The sequence below is a fragment of the Anopheles maculipalpis genome, chromosome 2RL, assembly GCF_943734695.1.
Source record: "Anopheles maculipalpis chromosome 2RL, idAnoMacuDA_375_x, whole genome shotgun sequence".
Lineage (NCBI taxonomy): Eukaryota > Metazoa > Arthropoda > Insecta > Diptera > Culicidae > Anopheles > Anopheles maculipalpis.
Genome location: NC_064871.1, coordinates 94,367,108 through 94,383,526, shown reverse-complemented (window position 1 = coordinate 94,383,526; position 16,419 = coordinate 94,367,108). Strand labels below are relative to the sequence as shown.

The 16,419-nt window shown below is 43.6% G+C and overlaps 4 protein-coding genes across 4 annotated transcripts in view; 1 reads left to right on the top strand and 3 right to left on the bottom strand.

The window, feature by feature from the left end:
- Positions 1-12,618, top strand: part of LOC126568591 (longitudinals lacking protein-like) — a 105,189-nt gene extending 92,571 nt beyond the window's left edge. The window contains exons 2-4 of the mRNA XM_050225091.1: positions 11,759-11,859; positions 11,954-12,040; positions 12,424-12,618. Of these exons, the coding sequence (XP_050081048.1) occupies positions 11,761-11,859; positions 11,954-12,040; positions 12,424-12,618 (381 nt within the window). The 5' untranslated portion in view covers positions 11,759-11,760. The remainder of the gene's footprint in view (positions 1-11,758; positions 11,860-11,953; positions 12,041-12,423) is intronic.
- Positions 768-2,848, bottom strand: LOC126568218 (BUD13 homolog). Its single transcript, XM_050224663.1, has 3 exons — positions 2,736-2,848; positions 1,219-2,646; positions 768-1,136 (listed from the first exon to the last, which is right to left on the bottom strand). Exons 1-3 carry the CDS (start codon positions 2,843-2,845, stop codon positions 773-775), a joined length of 1,902 nt encoding a protein of 633 aa, XP_050080620.1. The 5' UTR covers positions 2,846-2,848; the 3' UTR covers positions 768-772.
- Positions 3,403-5,569, bottom strand: LOC126568095 (protein FAM98A). The gene is made up of 4 exons (XM_050224513.1): positions 5,456-5,569; positions 4,392-5,379; positions 3,921-4,200; positions 3,403-3,848 (listed from the first exon to the last, which is right to left on the bottom strand). Exons 1-4 carry the CDS (start codon positions 5,500-5,502, stop codon positions 3,520-3,522), a joined length of 1,644 nt encoding a protein of 547 aa, XP_050080470.1. The 5' UTR covers positions 5,503-5,569; the 3' UTR covers positions 3,403-3,519.
- On the bottom strand, positions 6,278-6,847 carry LOC126568584 (ATP synthase lipid-binding protein, mitochondrial-like). Its single transcript, XM_050225082.1, has 3 exons — positions 6,800-6,847; positions 6,521-6,731; positions 6,278-6,441 (listed from the first exon to the last, which is right to left on the bottom strand). Exons 1-3 carry the CDS (start codon positions 6,845-6,847, stop codon positions 6,278-6,280), a joined length of 423 nt encoding a protein of 140 aa, XP_050081039.1.
- Positions 12,619-16,419: the final 3,801 nt, after the last annotated feature.

The following is a 16,419-nucleotide window of genomic DNA, read 5'->3' as shown; positions in this document are numbered from 1 at the left end:
CTAAACATTTAAAATTACACGCACCGTAAAGCGAAAGATGAAAACCACATATAAAACACAACAGAAAAAAAAACACACACACAAAGTTTACTCTTTAAGCTAATAATGCAACAACAGCAAAAGAAAAGGAAAACATTTAGAAAGATGATATAAATACAACGGTCAACCCATTTCTATTAAATAATCACTCGAATAAAGAAAGAAAAGCCACAAACAAACAAACCAACAAAGAGACATCAGAAAGGATAAGAAACGATTCCAGCGTATGTTCCAGAGTATCGGACACACTTTTCAATCGCTCGATGAAACCGTTCGCGAAATCATGTGTAATATCCGTGTTTCATTTTACCTCATAAAGGACAGGCCCCCAGGAAGGGAAGGACTACAGATTTGAAAATAAAGCGAGAGCACGTTTTAACATCAGAATTACCCGTCTTTCGACAGAGGCGCATGATTTTTTGCTGTGTTGATCTTGCTGAACGTTAAGTAGGCATTGACAGACATCTTCAAGCTCTACAAATTTAAGTTCAAGCAGGCGGCAATTTGCTCCGATTTGTAACAGAATTGTATGGGGAGGGGGTGGCGAATTGGGAAGAAAGAAATGGTGAGGTGAAACGGGACACGAGATAAGAAGGACAACAAAATGCCATGAATGTAATACTGTCGTCAATAGGCAAAATAAATGCATAACTACATTGAGCTTTAAATCCCAACAATGAGGTGTATTTCTTCTGTAAATCTTTCTTTTTTTCTTGTTAATTTCAGTTGTTGTCTACATGTCTTCCACACTGTACTTGTACGCCTCTTCCTCGCCCGCCTTCTTCTTGCTCGTCGTCTCGAACCAGCTCTTCTCGAACCCGTTCGAACGGTCCACGCCATCCCACCGATAACCGGGCCGTATGCCGAACCGATTATCGGGGAAAGCGCCCTGATAGATGGGCTTTTCCACTATACCGGCCCGTTTGTTCTCTTCCTTCTGTTTGCTGCGCAGATACTCCAACATCGGATCGCCGTCCCGTTCCTGCTGCTTGAGGTATTCGTCCAGATCCTTATCGTCGGCGTACCGTGCCAAAGGTTTCTCCATTTCGTGTGCCGCTTCCTGTAGCTGTGCTTTGTAATCTTCCGCCTGTTTTACACTGTGAGGAAGATAAAAAAAAACAATTAATATTAATATTACAGGTACATATACATATTATTACCCCCAAAAAAATTACCTACCCTTTTCCCCACCGGGAATAAACTTCCTTCTTCTTCTCGTCATGCTTTCGCTTTGCAAGTTCTTCCCGCAATTCCTTTTCGACGTCCCGCCGTCTACCCGATTTGTCACGCACAACCGTGTCCGCATACCGACCAGATACATCGTCGGACATCTTCATCAGTGCATCCCGTTCTCGTGCTCGATGCTTTTCATTCTCCTCGCGTAACGATGCTGCATCTTGCAACCCGGCTCGCTTACCATCAAGCGTTTTACTCATCCGTTCGGGAGGATGTTCGTTTCTTCTTTGCGACGGAGACCGAGGTTCCTGCTTGACCCGCTGCTCTATCTCACGGTGATGTCTTCCACGTCGGTCCGGACTTCTTGAGGCGCGTCGTAAACTCGCCGTCGCCGCTTTTCTTCGTGTTGGACTTGCATCCGAATCTCGGCGTCTTGGTGGTGAAAGATCAGAGTCGGAACTACGCCTTTCTTGCTTGATTCTTATTGGAGGTGATGCTGCTCTAGAAGGATGTCGTGAGGTACCTTCACGGGTATTCGTTTCTCGCCGTCTAGGAGGGCTTTCGTCTGAATCGCTCCGACGTCCAGTATAAGCATCAGGTCGACTACGACGTGGTGGACTTTCGTCAGAATTGCGTCGTCGGTTGGAAGAATTTTTCCTTCGGGAAGGACTTTCATCATACTCTTTCGATCGATACCGTGCCTTAGACGTTGACGGTTCATCACGTTCTTGATCGTCTCTGTCTTTCTTCCCGGAAGGTTCCTTTTTACGATTCCGATGTTTTGGTGGACTCTCAACCGAGTCACGACGATTGCGGTTCCTTTCTGCTCCTTTATCATCCTTTCTTCTTCGCGGAGGACTCTCATCTGAATCATTTACTCGATGCTTCCGAGATGGACCAGGATCGGCGTCTTCCCTTTGCTTACGTTTGCGCGGTGGACTCTCATCCGAATCTTCTCGTCTACCACGTCTTCCCCTTTCTCTTGCTCCGTAAGAATCTTTATCCTTCGACCTTCTTCCGGGAGGGCTTTCATCCGAATCCTTTCCGCGTCGATCGGCTTTACCTGACGCACCTTTACGTGGTGGACTTTCGTCTGAATCGTCTCGTCTTGCTTTCCCCCATAAACTTTCCTTCTCCTTCGATCTTCTTCTCGGTGGACTTTCGTCCGAATCCTTCCGTCGACGATTCACACCATTTCCCGGTGGACTATCCGCCCGATTACTTTCCCGCAGCATAGCATCAAAGCTATTGGCCACAGCTTTCCACTTGGTGCTGCTAAAATCTTCCTTAGCTCTCAACTCAGGTGGACGTTCGTCGATAATTCCAACGACGAGCGGTGCTTCTTCATCCAGTCCGAACAGATCCGTTTCGTCGGCATCGATCCTTTTCTGAAGCTCCGATAGATCCAGATCATCATCGACTATGACCACACTGTAATAGTATCGGGAATAAAGGTAACCAAAGGTTAATCATCTGTCCGAACTCCCGAAATCACTCTCACTCATACGTTTCACACTTACTTGCCCGGTTTGGTCGCTTTTTTATCCTTTTTCTTCTTTTTCTTTTTCTTGTCTTTATCATTCGATAGATAACGTTTTAAATACTCTTTCTGGTCGATTTTAGGGGCCATTTTCACGGTAGTTTTCCAATAAAGAAGCTGATAAATATTCTGCACGTAGAACGAAAATGAAATGCCGCGAGAAGGTTTGTTTACGTTTGTGTTGCATTTTGACAGCTGGCAGGTGGTTTACCCATTCAGTAACGTCATGCGTGACCCTTCAGAAACATTCCAATTATTCAAAACAAAATCTTTTATTACAATTAATTTATTTTTTGATGTTTTTTAGTTAAAGTTAGCATAACAGAGTATAAAACATCATGTGCGTCATCTCACGCATCATCCGTTTAAGCAAAACCTTCCGAACAAGCATTATAATCTGTTAGAAACCCATGTAAAGATGAGTATTAGGGCATCGTGATGCATTCGGTCATCGTAAAGTGCAACATAATCCTTTCTACTCAAAACATGAAATTATATTTTAGTTTGTATTTATTTTGACTTACTACAAACCCTATAACACTGGCCAGATCTAATTCTCTTACCATAAAGGCGCATTATCTTAATTACAATGACGGCATAATACCTTGAACGTTAAAAGGAACCAAGCAAACTGATGAGCAATTGACGCAACCAAAGATTTATTGATGGTTTAATGAACGGAACATGTACGCTATGTGCCACATTCTCACTGTATGGCAGGAAACGAATTGAAAATGCGAATGGAACGTGATGAAAGGTGTTTCTTAACGTCGTCCACCCCCTCGATTGTAATTTGAACGACCACCACCTCCACGGCCACCACCCCGACTATTGTACTCATTGTCGTAGTTGTTACGGTTGTCTCCATACCCGGTACTGCCACCCCGGTCACCACCGTAACCTCCACCGCGATCTCCACCATAACCACCGCGATCTCCGCCATAACCACGATCGCTATAACCGCCTCCACCCCCACCACGATGATGGTCATTGTAACTGGCACGACTGCTGCCCGAATGGTTACTGTACTGATCGCTGTTACCGCTGTAGCTACTGCGTCCCGAACCCGATCCGTAACCGCTATGATTATAATCTGGAATATTGAAGGAATTAAAAGCACTTTACGGTGATCCTTCTTAAGATTTAAAAAAATAAAAATAAATACCTTGCTGAGATTGTGACCAGCCGCCCTGCACACGACTTCCTCGATTCTGATTATGTCCGCCACCGCCACCACCTCCCTGGTGAAAGCCTCCAGCACCACCGCCACCACTGCCATTGCTGTTCCCGGCATTGCCACCACCTCCATGGCTGTAGCCACCTCGACCGCCCTGGTGATAATTTTGACCTACTCCACCACCCTGATTGAAGCCCTTGCTGTTGTTGTAGCTACCCTGCTGTTGCTGGAATCCTCCACCGCCGGCACCACCACCTCTGCCGCCACCCTACAAACAGAAAATTTGTTTTATTACCATTTCCCAGAAATTCCCAACCGTTTTACGACTCACAGCAATATCCTAACAGAAGAATAGTTTAGGAAAGCATTGTAATCGATTTAAAGTAGAAATAATTTACAACGAGATCGAACCAACTACAGGAAGCGGGATTTTGTATAAAATATAATATTTTTACATACCCTGCCACCACCGAACCCTCCACGGCCGCCACCGCCACCGCCAGTATTGCGCTGCGTTTGCCAGGACGGCATTTCCAACGGCGGTGGATTGTGTTCATACGCCCGTCCACCCCGATCCGGCACACGTCCAATAATATGGCGCTGAATCTTGCTCTTTGTGTTCTTCCGCACGGACGCACTGCTCGTCTTCTCGATGATGGCAAGCGTTTCCCGGGCAGCTAGCAACGCCGCAATATCCGTATCTCGTCCACCAATCTCCAAACCGTCAAGCACCTTCCGCTTCTCGGCATACCGTTCCGCAATGATCTGTTCCTTGTCTTTTACACGATTTGACCATTTAAAGCTCTGAATCGTTACATCCAACCGTGTGAGCAGCATCTTTCTTCGCAAATCATACTCATTGTCCAGATCCTTCTGCAACTTTTCCAGCTTGGCCCATTGTTCCACCGTTAGCCGTTCCTTCGGATTGAACAACGGTTTGCTGAGACGGTTTTCTCCCGCCTTTCGAATCGTTTCGTCCAGACTCGCGTTAATCCGCTCGAACAGTGCTTTCGGTGGTACATTGTTCGGTGGTTTTCCCATCCCGAGCGTAATGCAGATGTCCTTCAGTGCTGCCGCGGTTGGTGATTCGTGCAGCGTAATGACGTTCGACTTTTCCTTCGGTTTCAGTGATTCGAGCATTTTGAATGCCATCAGCTCGTTAATCAAATAATCCAGCAGCAGCAGCTTCGATTCGAGCGTTTGCAACCGATCCGATACGTGGCCGGAAGTTAAGCTCGAGTACGGGCAGGTAAGCTCCTTCAGAAACGCCGACAGCTCCAGCACGAACGAACTAGCATCGTCGCTCTTGCCTACCCGCTCATCCAGCTTCCCTAGTACCCTGATTTCCTCCGTCAGCCAGATAACAGCGTCCTGAAACTCGCCACTCTGCGGACCGGCAAATATTGCCGTCGATGCATAGTTTTGATCGAGGAACGGTCCATCGTACCTGAAACCAGTTGGAGCAAGAGTTGTGTTTGGATTGGCGAACACGATTACTCATCCTTTGACCGGAAAAAGCTCACCCAACATTTCGCAACTCGTAGATTAGTTGAGCTTCGTCTGCCGCCATGCCACCCGACGTTGAACAAAATGCTAGAGAGCTCTGGAGCACAGAAAGCCGGCTTTTGCAAACCGTACGGCTGGAATTGCTTTTACAGCCCACAGGGAAAATTAAAACACAATGAAGTGTGAATTTCGACTGGATGTTGCAGGTTGGAAAATGTATAAACGCTGAAAATAACACCTCCGTTGCAGGGGATAAACACAGTTGCTTTCTTAGCAGTACGGAACGAAATAAAATCTCTCTGGGATATTTTATCGTTCGCTAGCCGCTGGGAGCAGAAAATGCTGCCTGTCAAAGTTGTTGTTGTTTGTGTTCATGTTTCAAAGGAAGATATTGTATGGAATAAATTTTCAAGCAACATTTTGAAAGAAAATTTATATCGCTGGCCGTTAGCATGAAAGTGGAATGAAAACGATGCGAAATATGCAAACCTTTTCCACATTCCTGAGCAGAATATAACTAGGGAAGACCAACAATTATAAGGACTTCATTGCAGCTTGGTGATAGCTTTTAAGGCCACTCTATTATGATCCTCGCAATCAGTTTTGCTTTTTTCGTGCGTGCCTTTATTTCATTTCATCGATATTCGGCATACAAAGTGTGTATTCTTGACCATGATTACCATGCATTTCCTATGCACTACACCAACATGAAGCTCTCACACCTCAAAGAGAAATGATGAAGTATTCCCTATTGATGCATTGCGTCTTTCGGAAAGGTTACTTTCTACGGAATATTCTGTACCGTGTAACTACATGTAATATGATGCAAAAATAACGAATTAGAAAGCAAACAACAGAAGGAAAGCCATCATGAGGCAGAACAGGCCCATGGCTTCGGAAAGGGCGAACCCTAAGATGGCGTATGAGAACAGTTGTTGCTTGAGTGACGGATTCCGAGCATATCCTACAATCAGTGATCCAAACACTGTCCCGATTCCGGCCCCTAAATAGTATAATGCAAACAAAAAAAGTACATTACCATGAATATTCATTTTATATCTTCTTTTCTACTGCACACTTACCTGATCCGGCAACTCCTACCGTAGCAGCGCCAGCCCCAATAAACTTGGCCGCAGAATCAATGTCACGACGGATCGTGGAAGACTGGAACGAGCGAACCTGAGACAACAGAGCTGCAGAATGGTTCTTCTGTCCACTACCCGGATAGTTTTTCAAGCAAATGCTGCTGCCTATTATTGGGCGAATGTGACAAGCATTGGCTACACTGCGCATCTACAAGTTGATGAAAATGGGTCATGGTTTGGGGCAGTGATAAAAAGCTACTACTTTCTGTTACTTACCAAGTTCCGTGTGACTGAGGTCATACGAGCTGCGGACGATACCATCATGATGACGCTTAAGGGGCTTAGTTTTTAACAGTTTCAACAAGACCTGCAGACCAACGGAGAGAGGATTGCATCAGAATACTTGAGCTGGTGTTAACAATTTTGCTGCATGATTGAAACTTACACTCTACTGGAGGAACGGAAATTCCAAGTATCCGTACTCGCTGTATGGTTGCTATGATTATTTTCTTGTGCAGCAATTTTGAAAACTTCGATATGCGGAATATGCCCGTGTTTTGAGTTCCTTTGTCTACTGTGATCAAAATTAGACTAATTTTGGAGCGAAGAACGACGCGTGCATACACCGGCAGGCAACCAACCTCGAGTGACAATTATTTCCCTTTCGCAGAATTTTTTCTGCTCGCAGCAGCGATTCAGCAGCATAGCGCGCTCGACGGGAAGATAATGGGAGTTTTTGGATGATTGTTGATCTTATTTAGATACAATAGGATGATGTTACGATGATTGTCATAATTATATTCGATATAATTATTAATATAGGCGATTTTTCTTTCTACTTCTCTGATTCATGTTTCGTAACGGCTTTTTTAATTAGTTTTGCTGAATGTCTACGGCATCGGACACAGCATTTCAATTTCCAGGACTCTCGACACGAATTTAAAGCAAAAGAACAATCGCCCAAGGCTCTCAGGACTCGTATATAATTATTTTTCCTCAAACAGAATGCTTTTTCGAAATAAAAAGTATTTTAAGATAATAAATTATTCATTTAAATGACATTTAACTCTCTCCACGAATGACCATGTACCGGTAGCACTGTGCGATTCCGCGGACCGACTCCATTTTGCATTTCTCTTTTCGTCGAGCCCTGTGTTTTCGTGATCTTGTCCCGTTCCATTCGGTTTCTGTGCCAAAACAAAACGGCGGCTCGTAAAGTAAGTGTGTGCGGTACGCGCAACGAAACAGGTTAATCATTCTTTCCTAAAAGGTTAGTTTTCCACCTCCTCCAACTATCTGTGAGGGGTGGTTCAAACATTGCCGTAAACATTTGTTGAAGTGCAGCAAGAAATCACAGTTCGGTCTTGCTGTAGCGGTGGCGGCATTATTCCCATAGGTCGTGTGACAAGAAAAGGATTAGAAAAGATAGACAAAACGGTAAAAGCGCGTCTCACTGTTGGAGGAAAAAACGGATGCTAGAGAGAAAACTCGCTACGTGGACGGAATGAGTTTGTGGAGTTTAGAGAGCTGAATTTATGATTCATTTCCAAGCGTGTCGCTAAACGCACGAAGAAGGAAAGGGTTTTTGTCTGGTTCATTTTAGCCTTGAAGTATTGCGAGTCCCAAGTTTTCGCTGTGTGCATGTGTGTGTGCAGTGTATGTGTCCGCGGCTAGAGTTGTATAATTCGTATGCCACAACGAGCGGTGAGAAGAGCATCCCCTAAAAGATAAGCGATTGTAGTGAAATTCGGGTGGGAAGCGAAGCGAACCTCAGGTGATGTTGGTGTGTGTTAGTTTCTATTCACGGCCTGTGAAGTGCAGTGAAGTACATCCGCGTCCAACAACGGGGTAATCGCGTGAAAGTAGAAAAAATCGTCGTTCCAGTAGTGTGTGAGTTAAATTTTGGCTGCTTCTTGTGTGGTACAACAATTGAAGATGATGCAAACAGAAACACCGGCATCACACCTCACACCAGGGGCCATTTGCTTTTCCCGGGAGAATGGTCTATTTTGCATCAAAATCTGTTTTTCTAATGAAATGTTTTCTTGCATTACATTGCGCCGCACTTCCTAAATTCTTCGAAAATCCGTCTTGAAGTGGCGTGGACTAAAAAAGTAACAATCGTAGAAGGCTGTTTACTTTATGTTTGTGCAACGGCGACAGCAGCACCACCATCGTTCAATTGTCAGTGCCTGCTTGTCTGGTTTGTGAGACAAAAAGAAAGAAAGTGTGTTTTTCTCGCTAAATTATCGCCATCACGCAGTAGTTTATCCGCAAAAAACCATTATTTTTATTTCTCGCACACGTAGAAATGGCGATTATAGTAATATGAATGTTTTGACCTTTTCGCACGATCCCATTCCCCATGTTCACGCGGTGCTCCTATGCGATGTTGCTGCGGGCGCGCTCGTCCATGTTGGGTAGGAAACGAAATAGACAAGAAAAGTCGAAATAACGCAACCCAAAGGACCTTGGATATATGTGGTGCATTCAATTCTCCACACAAACACACGCACGCACGCCTAAAGTCAGTGCAGCATTTCCTTTCTCACCCTCGGTGTGTGGTGCAGTCGAAAAGGCTCTCAAAACCGTTTCTCTTATAACCCACGAAGCCGAAAGATACCAGCGCACACAACAAAAACAACACAACCCTTGTGGAAAAACGAAACAAATGCAAAGAAATTACACAATGCCATTCCAACCCCCTCCCTGCATGGATGGTCTTGTGTGTAGGTGTGCATACGCAAACACTCATACACAGAGACAGATGTGTTCCGGAGAAGACAAATGCAGGGTGGCAAACTGAAATCATCAACCAAACACACGAATGGATGCATCCATGTCGTCGGTTCGGCAATGTCATTCATGCAGGGCAGCATGGATGAGATGAAAAAGAAGTACAAAAGCATGCAACATAACCCACACACACACACACAAGAAACAACAGTGCATTAGGTGTCTCGCGTCTTTGCCTGCATCTCTCATCCCGGGTTCTGCTAGGGTCTCTATTTCTTCAAGCTTCCGCCGTCACCACATTGCACGCACACACGATACACCGGGGTGGTTCAAGCATAGTTGCCGAATATATTGAATCAGCCAGCGCGTAGTTGGCGTTGGAATAAAAACAGCACATCTACAGGGTGTCCCACATAGGATTGATGTTTGTTTGAATATTTTTACAGTCCTTCAAGACAGATCTCCAAGTCCAAGTGGGCTAGGTCATAGCGGCGCCGTTCTTCGCACAAGAGGCCGGGTAATCCAATTTCATCTCGATCATTTCCTCGTAGCGAAGAAGAGCGGGCAACTGGATTAGTCCAATTGAAGGAGTCTCAACACTAACTGATACCATTACGCCTAGAGTAGCGATTGTATGGTCGGCATAACCTCGGAACCAACATGCACTAACCGTATTGAAAAAAACTATGATGCGGCCACAGATGTTGGTGGTACACCCTGTATCATGTGTTCTTGAGCATAGGAAATGTATTTTGCACTGTAGCCACATCGAAGGCTCTTTCTCTCTCTCCTAGCGGGGTAGGTTAGACAGGCGAAAAACTCCTTTTGGCTTTGCTTTGTTCGTCGGGGTGGCCGTTAGGGATCTGAGTGTGGTGGGTGGGGGGAGGTTGTTCTTCATCGCCGACGTCGTAAACTATTGCGCGCACACCGAATGATGTTTTCTTGCCGCCTGTGTGCGGTTTATTATTTTCAACCGAATGCAATCCATCGTTCTGCTTTGGGTTGTTGGGTGCTGTGGCACGTAAAGCAAGGTTTTCGTAGTGTCCGTTCTACCACAAGAAATCGATTGAAAATTGAAGCAGGCAAGCGAGCCTGTTCCGTTCGGTAGCCGAAGGTAAAGAGTAGTGGATAATTTTATTGTTGTTGTTTAGGAATAGTTTAAAGTAATATATAGGAAGCATGCAAGGAACAAAAAACAGTGCCCCAGTGTCCAGTTCAGGCTAATTAGCGAAGGAGGAGAAGCAATATTACTACGAACGGATATTACCGTATTTCCGCAAACTTTTGGTTATGTCAGACCATCCTCACTGGAGAGGCATATTTTCCCCATAGCCTACTAATTCTATGTTGGTGCGATGTGTATGGTCGGCCGACGAGAATAAATCTACTTCTCATCTCGTGTAGAAAACGAGGCCATGGAACACCCGATATAGGAAGCGAAAAACGGTATCCATGTACGATTTCCTCTAATTTTTTAGGTGCGAAATAATAGCTATAAGAATGGCCCCGTTATACTCGTAAGAAGCGCAGCTAGCTGATGATGAAACCGATCCCCGAGACCCGTCAAGAACGAAGCAAAACAAAAACGGATAAATGTACGGAAGACATGAAGAACGAGAAAGAACACGAAAGGCAGAAACGACACAATATGAGATGATGCGCGAGGTTGGTCCTCCGGGGGTCGGATAGAGTGGCCCAATTTGCGTTTGGTAGAAGATGATCTACCGAAGAATCCGGAAAAGGGTTGTGGAAGGTTGGTTGGCCTTTCTAATTCTTCTCTAGTTGTTCTTTTTTTTTGCTCTTGCTGGTAGTTCGGTTCTTGCTTAGAAGACGAGACTACCAACAAAAGATGCACACTGGCGATTGCACATAATTCTAGCCATTTTTCTGTAAGAAATCCTCCTCCTTAGTTGGAGCATCAAGAAATGGCAAAAACATAACCCACCCACCCGCCGACCCTTACGCGCTCTATAAGCGGTGGCTGGACCCCTCCATTAATTTGGCCCTCGCTCTCCCTCCACCAAATCTTGGTACAAAACGAGGTCAAACCACTACACACGTTCCAATGATTGGAAGAGGAACCCACTCCGAGGGGTCTTTTTTTTTTTGTTGTTGCCGAATGAATGGATACAACGACCATTTTATTCATGGCATCATAAAATTGTGCAAATGTTTCTTATCCACTAAAAAAGAAAAAAAAAGCAGTAGCTTTTTTTGGTATGGCAATGCATTTGTTAATGCAATCGTAAAATTATGTAGGTCGTATTTGAATTTAAGTGCTCTATGATAAAAACAGTATTTTCCTATTTCCCACCAACAATTAATATTATAAAAATTTTCATTTTCAGATTAAAAAGAATAACAACTCCCCTCTTCGCGCTGAGTGTTGTGTTTGGTGTGTTTCGGTTCGATTTTCGTTCACCGTTTGTTCTCTTCAGTGTTGTTTTGTTTTTTTCTTCTCTTGGGTTAAAATTCACAATCAACTAACAACCGGGGAAGAGATGGCAGACCAACAACAGTACTTCCTTAAGTGGAATGACTTCCAGACGAACATGGTGACATCGTTCCGTCATCTACGAAACGAGAAAAGCTTTACAGACGTAAGTAGCAATGGGGGTCTCATTAGTGGCCGTTTAACAGTATGCTTAACAGATTGTCTTTGTTTCTTTCTTTCTCTGATATACATATATATAGGTAACGCTCGCTTGTGAAGGACAGACATGCAAAGCTCACAAGATGGTCCTATCGGCTTGTAGTCCATATTTTAAATCCCTTTTGGAGGTAAAGATGAGTGAATTAGTTTGATGGGCAAATTGCTGTGTTGGTCTGAATCGATTCCGGAGCGCTCCAAAATTTCTGGTCCCGATTCCGGATAGTATGTTCGGAATTAGGATTCGGAATCAGTTCTACGAAATGAAATCGATTCTGAAAATCGCAATCTGTTGTGAGATTGGCTTCGGGCTCGATTTAAGAAATAATTTTGGAGTTGGGTCCGGCATTGGTTCCGGAATCGATTGCACAATTTTTTTCCAGAATCAAAAACGATGCTGAAAACGGAATCGAAATCAGACCCGATGCCGAACACGGGGTGCTCATCTCTAGAGCGAATCAATTCAAACCCGGAACAATTTAATTGAATACCTTTTTTTGTTGATTTGTTTTAGGAAAATCCCTCCAAACATCCCATCATCATCCTGAAAGACGTTTCCTACAACCATCTGCAGGCGATCCTCGAATTTATGTACGCGGGCGAGGTGAATGTGTCGCAGGAACAGCTACCGACCTTTCTCAAAACCGCCGACCGACTGAAAGTGAAGGGCCTGGCGGAAACGCCAACAAATATCAAACGGGAAGGTTGAGGATTCGCCACACCACCATCACGCGCGTTTGCCGTTGTGGGGTAGACATCCACATTCACGCTCCTGTACGTTTTTTTTTCTTTCGTCGTCATTATCCCTTCCTTTTTATTATCGAAAAAGAACTCTTTTATATATACAACCATTACATATATATACACACACAAAAACAACAACACCTAACACGGATACCGATACCGATTAGCTATTAGTAGTGAAGAAACGAAAGCGAGAGAGTAGGAAAGGAGGAGGGGGTGTGTGGCGATTGTTTAATATCGAAAACCCGTGGCTCTACCCACGGGTGTGTGTGTGTGTGTGGAGAGGAAAGGGGGAGATGCTGCGGACCACACGTTCCATGATGGGGAAAGGGTTGCGCGGAAGTATGATGTTAAACTATAAGCGGCTCGCATATTAATCTAGACAAACAAAAAAGGCAAAAAAGCGAGGTCAGTTTGATGATAGGGAGAAAGAAGGAGCAATTATTAGAACCGATAGTAAAACAAAAAAAAACTAATTAAGCAACAGGTGTGTGTTTGCGTGGCGTGCGCGCCTTGATATTGCGGTATATAAAGTAAGTCCGCGGAAGCGCATTGTGGTTAGGTGTGAAAAGTGAAGGAAGGTTGAACGTTAAGAAGAAGGAGGGCATCTCGTGTTAGAGGGAGTACAGTCTGTTAGAGCTACAATTAAGTGCGTGAAGTGAGTGAGTGAGAAGGAAACCGAAGGAACCAGCAAATTGTGTGACCGCCCCAGGCAAGAAAAGGGAAAATGTGTCGCATAATTATTATAGTGATAAACAAAATAATAATTCTTCTAGGTGGGGAGAAAACAAAGGACACCAGGAAGAAAAATCCGCAGTAAATAGATCAAAGAAAAATGAAAATGTCTGACACACACACAGACACTGCGAGAGCTAGGATTTGCTTTCTTTTCTTACCTTATCTCATATTTTTTGTTTTTTTTTTTTGCAATATTTGTCCACCAAGTGTTTTAAACAAACGTGCGGTGTTTGAAATAACAAAAAAATTTGATGTTACGTATTTTAAACTGCACATTTGTTTCATACATTTGAACACTTGTTTTATGATTCCTCACAAAAAAAGGGAAACAAACATACAATCAGGTGCTATGAGTGTTTGTTATTTGCATCCTTTCAGTTCTCCACAAGAGGCAATCTTTCTGTTTCACAGCATAGCAAAATATGCATCCAATGCTCTAAAAGCCGTATTTGCTTGATGGGTAAAGGCCTTAATCGTGCATAGACCATAGAGAGGGAGGGATTTAACACAAGTAAAAAGGAAAAGGAAGCAGCAGTTAACCAAGATTACGTGCGTGCGTGTGTGTGTACATTGGATAAAGGCATAAAGTTAAGAAGAGCACCACATAATTACCATTTATTCCAAATGAAGAACTTTGTAAAATTTTTCCTTCCCGAACACGACTCGCAGGTTGATTTTTATTTTGTTTTTTGTTTTTTTCATCGTATTCTTCTCAGCAAAACAAAATTAAAACCGCTATATATTTTCGCGTTTTTTTTTAAATATAAGTTCCGTTTCTCTAGAATGTTGTGACCACCCGATGGGAACATTAAAATTGTCCCTGAAATAATAATTGATTTTTCCCCTCATTTATTTTTCTTTTAAACTATTTCTGCCACAATGAGGCGCGCAAGAACGAAGAACAGTTGAGTTTTTGAAGCTACAGAAGACCGACGGGGGAATGCTTTTTTTATAGTAAGTACGCGCCAAACGCATAAACGAAAGAAAGGATGGGCGCACCGCATCAAACAAGATGGAGTCTTTCTTCTTTACTTTTGCTGACGGTTTGTTCGGATTGCGTTTTGCGAGATAAAATGTACATATATTAGCAATGAAGAGAAATGAGAAAACAAATCACTTTCACTTGGTCTTATCCATCTGACGGAGGAAATACTATCAATTTCATCATACACCAAAAGGGATTTCCTTGCGTTTTAATTCAAAAGAACACAACTTTTGCTTATTTTTCTATTTCAAAACCACCTATTATTGAATTAGCTGTTTGTGTGCTGTTAGAATTGCGTTTAGATTTTTTTTTGAAAACCAGCAGTCTCTTTTTGAACTGATGAACTTCTATTGAAGGTCACGCCACTTTTTCCGTTATGCAAAGTATAAATAATAATATTGCAAAAAGAGAAAGAAAAAAAAACATCATACAATACACACACACACACCTTCTTATATATTACGTTCTTTGTTAGCACCTATTACTGATTCTCTCTTGCTGGAGACGCGAATACATTTTGTAGGAAGTAAATAATTCTATACGGCGGCAGAAGCTGACGGCGTCGTGTCGTGTATTTGTAGAATTTTATTTTCGGTACCAAGTTTTTGGAAGGCAAAAGCAGCGGAAATGTGTCATCCGAAATGGTTTTATATGAAAGAATTCCCTAGGCCGGATAACTATGTTACACAGGTAAGAATTTAGCATCTGCTGTCTGTTAAAAATATCGTAAAGAGGATGGAAATCTGATCGTTTTACTGTGCTTGTAGTTGGATTCTTACAAAATTATCTTGCCCCATTCGTAAAAAAAACAGACTTCTAAACGGAACATCAACGATCAGAAGCGATCTTCTTTTTGCTTGATCATCACAACTTCGAGAGAGATACGGTCTGGCAATACCGGCTTTCTGTAATTTCGTTCCCCACCACACAACTACGATCAGAATCGTCAGAACAATATCCTCATTTGTTACCTGATCTGTTGCTGGCGGGAACAAAACCGGATGTAAGCATACTGTACGATACGGTGCGCTAGCCTCGTCCCAACTGGTATCAAAATTTGCTGACCCACATACACTAACTAGCACCTTTCGAAAAACACATCCACTCAGCTGCTTCCTCTTCGGTAAACGAGCAGCCCGAATCACGCGAAGGAATGACCCAAACTCTCGCGCAGTTCCTTACTACGCCGTCAGATACATGTATCATGTATCAGACAGATAACTTTTTTCCTGAGTCGTCCAGGACTAGTTCCTATCAGTGGATCCGGTTTCGGATGCAGGCATCACCAGTTTCGCTAAGGTCAGCCGAGTAAGCCTTTTTTTCCTGAACGAGCCAGGAAAAATTTTTAACGGCAGACCAAAGTTCCAACAGTGACAATTCTCTCTAATGCTTTCGACGGAGCCGGGAAGCACTACTGGCGTGCGGGACAGACATCCGTAGGAAGGCAAAGGGAAACCTTCTCCCGAATCTAAAAGAGATCCTCCCAAAGACTTACACTCGTATTGGGTGCCCTGCATACGGGGATATGGGCCTTCTCGGAAGGAAAAAATACCCTCTCCCTCCGGTCAGCAATTGGGACATGGGCCCCCACATCCAAGCCGTCTAGGGGGTCTCCAAAGTTCTTGATCCGCCACTGATTGGAGGTAGCCATGTCAAAACGTTTAGCCATGCTTTACCATCAACCACCACAGGAGGAGTTGTGCTGTCCATGCAGTGTAAAATGTTACCACTCCGCACGACACAAAAACATGACGGAAATAGGGGAAATACTTCAGAGGTCTGAACACTGTGTGATGTGATTGAAACATTTAAAAGACTAAATTTTGGGTCCCTCAGGAGAAGTTTATTTTTAAAAAGTATTTAAAAGCTATTGTGACACGAACAGAATATGGTAGTGAGAGTAGAGAACTAACATATAATCTCTTAAGCGTGTATTGGCTTGGCACCTGTGTTAACATTAAAATAACATACGAAAACAACACCTCCTCTCAAGCTTAACTATCTAAAGGGCAGGAATGTGGTGCATGGAAATCGAACACTTTT

Coding starts and splice junctions, on each gene's coding strand:
- LOC126568218 (XM_050224663.1), bottom strand. CDS start 2,845: ATGGCCCCTAAAATCGACCAGAAAGAGTATTTAAAACGTTATCTATCG. Junction 2,647..2,735: donor AAAGCGACCAAACCGGGCAA/GTAAGTGTGAAA, acceptor ATACTATTACAG/TGTGGTCATAGTCGATGATG. Junction 1,137..1,218: donor TATTCCCGGTGGGGAAAAGG/GTAGGTAATTTT, acceptor TCTTCCTCACAG/TGTAAAACAGGCGGAAGATT.
- LOC126568095 (XM_050224513.1), bottom strand. CDS start 5,502: ATGGCGGCAGACGAAGCTCAACTAATCTACGAGTTGCGAAATGTTGG. Junction 4,201..4,391: donor GAGGGTTCGGTGGTGGCAGG/GTATGTAAAAAT, acceptor TTCTGTTTGTAG/GGTGGCGGCAGAGGTGGTGG. Junction 3,849..3,920: donor CTGGTCACAATCTCAGCAAG/GTATTTATTTTT, acceptor TCAATATTCCAG/ATTATAATCATAGCGGTTAC.
- LOC126568584 (XM_050225082.1), bottom strand. CDS start 6,847: ATGATGGTATCGTCCGCAGCTCGTATGACCTCAGTCACACGGAACTTG. Junction 6,732..6,799: donor CCTCAGTCACACGGAACTTG/GTAAGTAACAGA, acceptor ATCAACTTGTAG/ATGCGCAGTGTAGCCAATGC. Junction 6,442..6,520: donor GGTAGGAGTTGCCGGATCAG/GTAAGTGTGCAG, acceptor TATACTATTTAG/GGGCCGGAATCGGGACAGTG.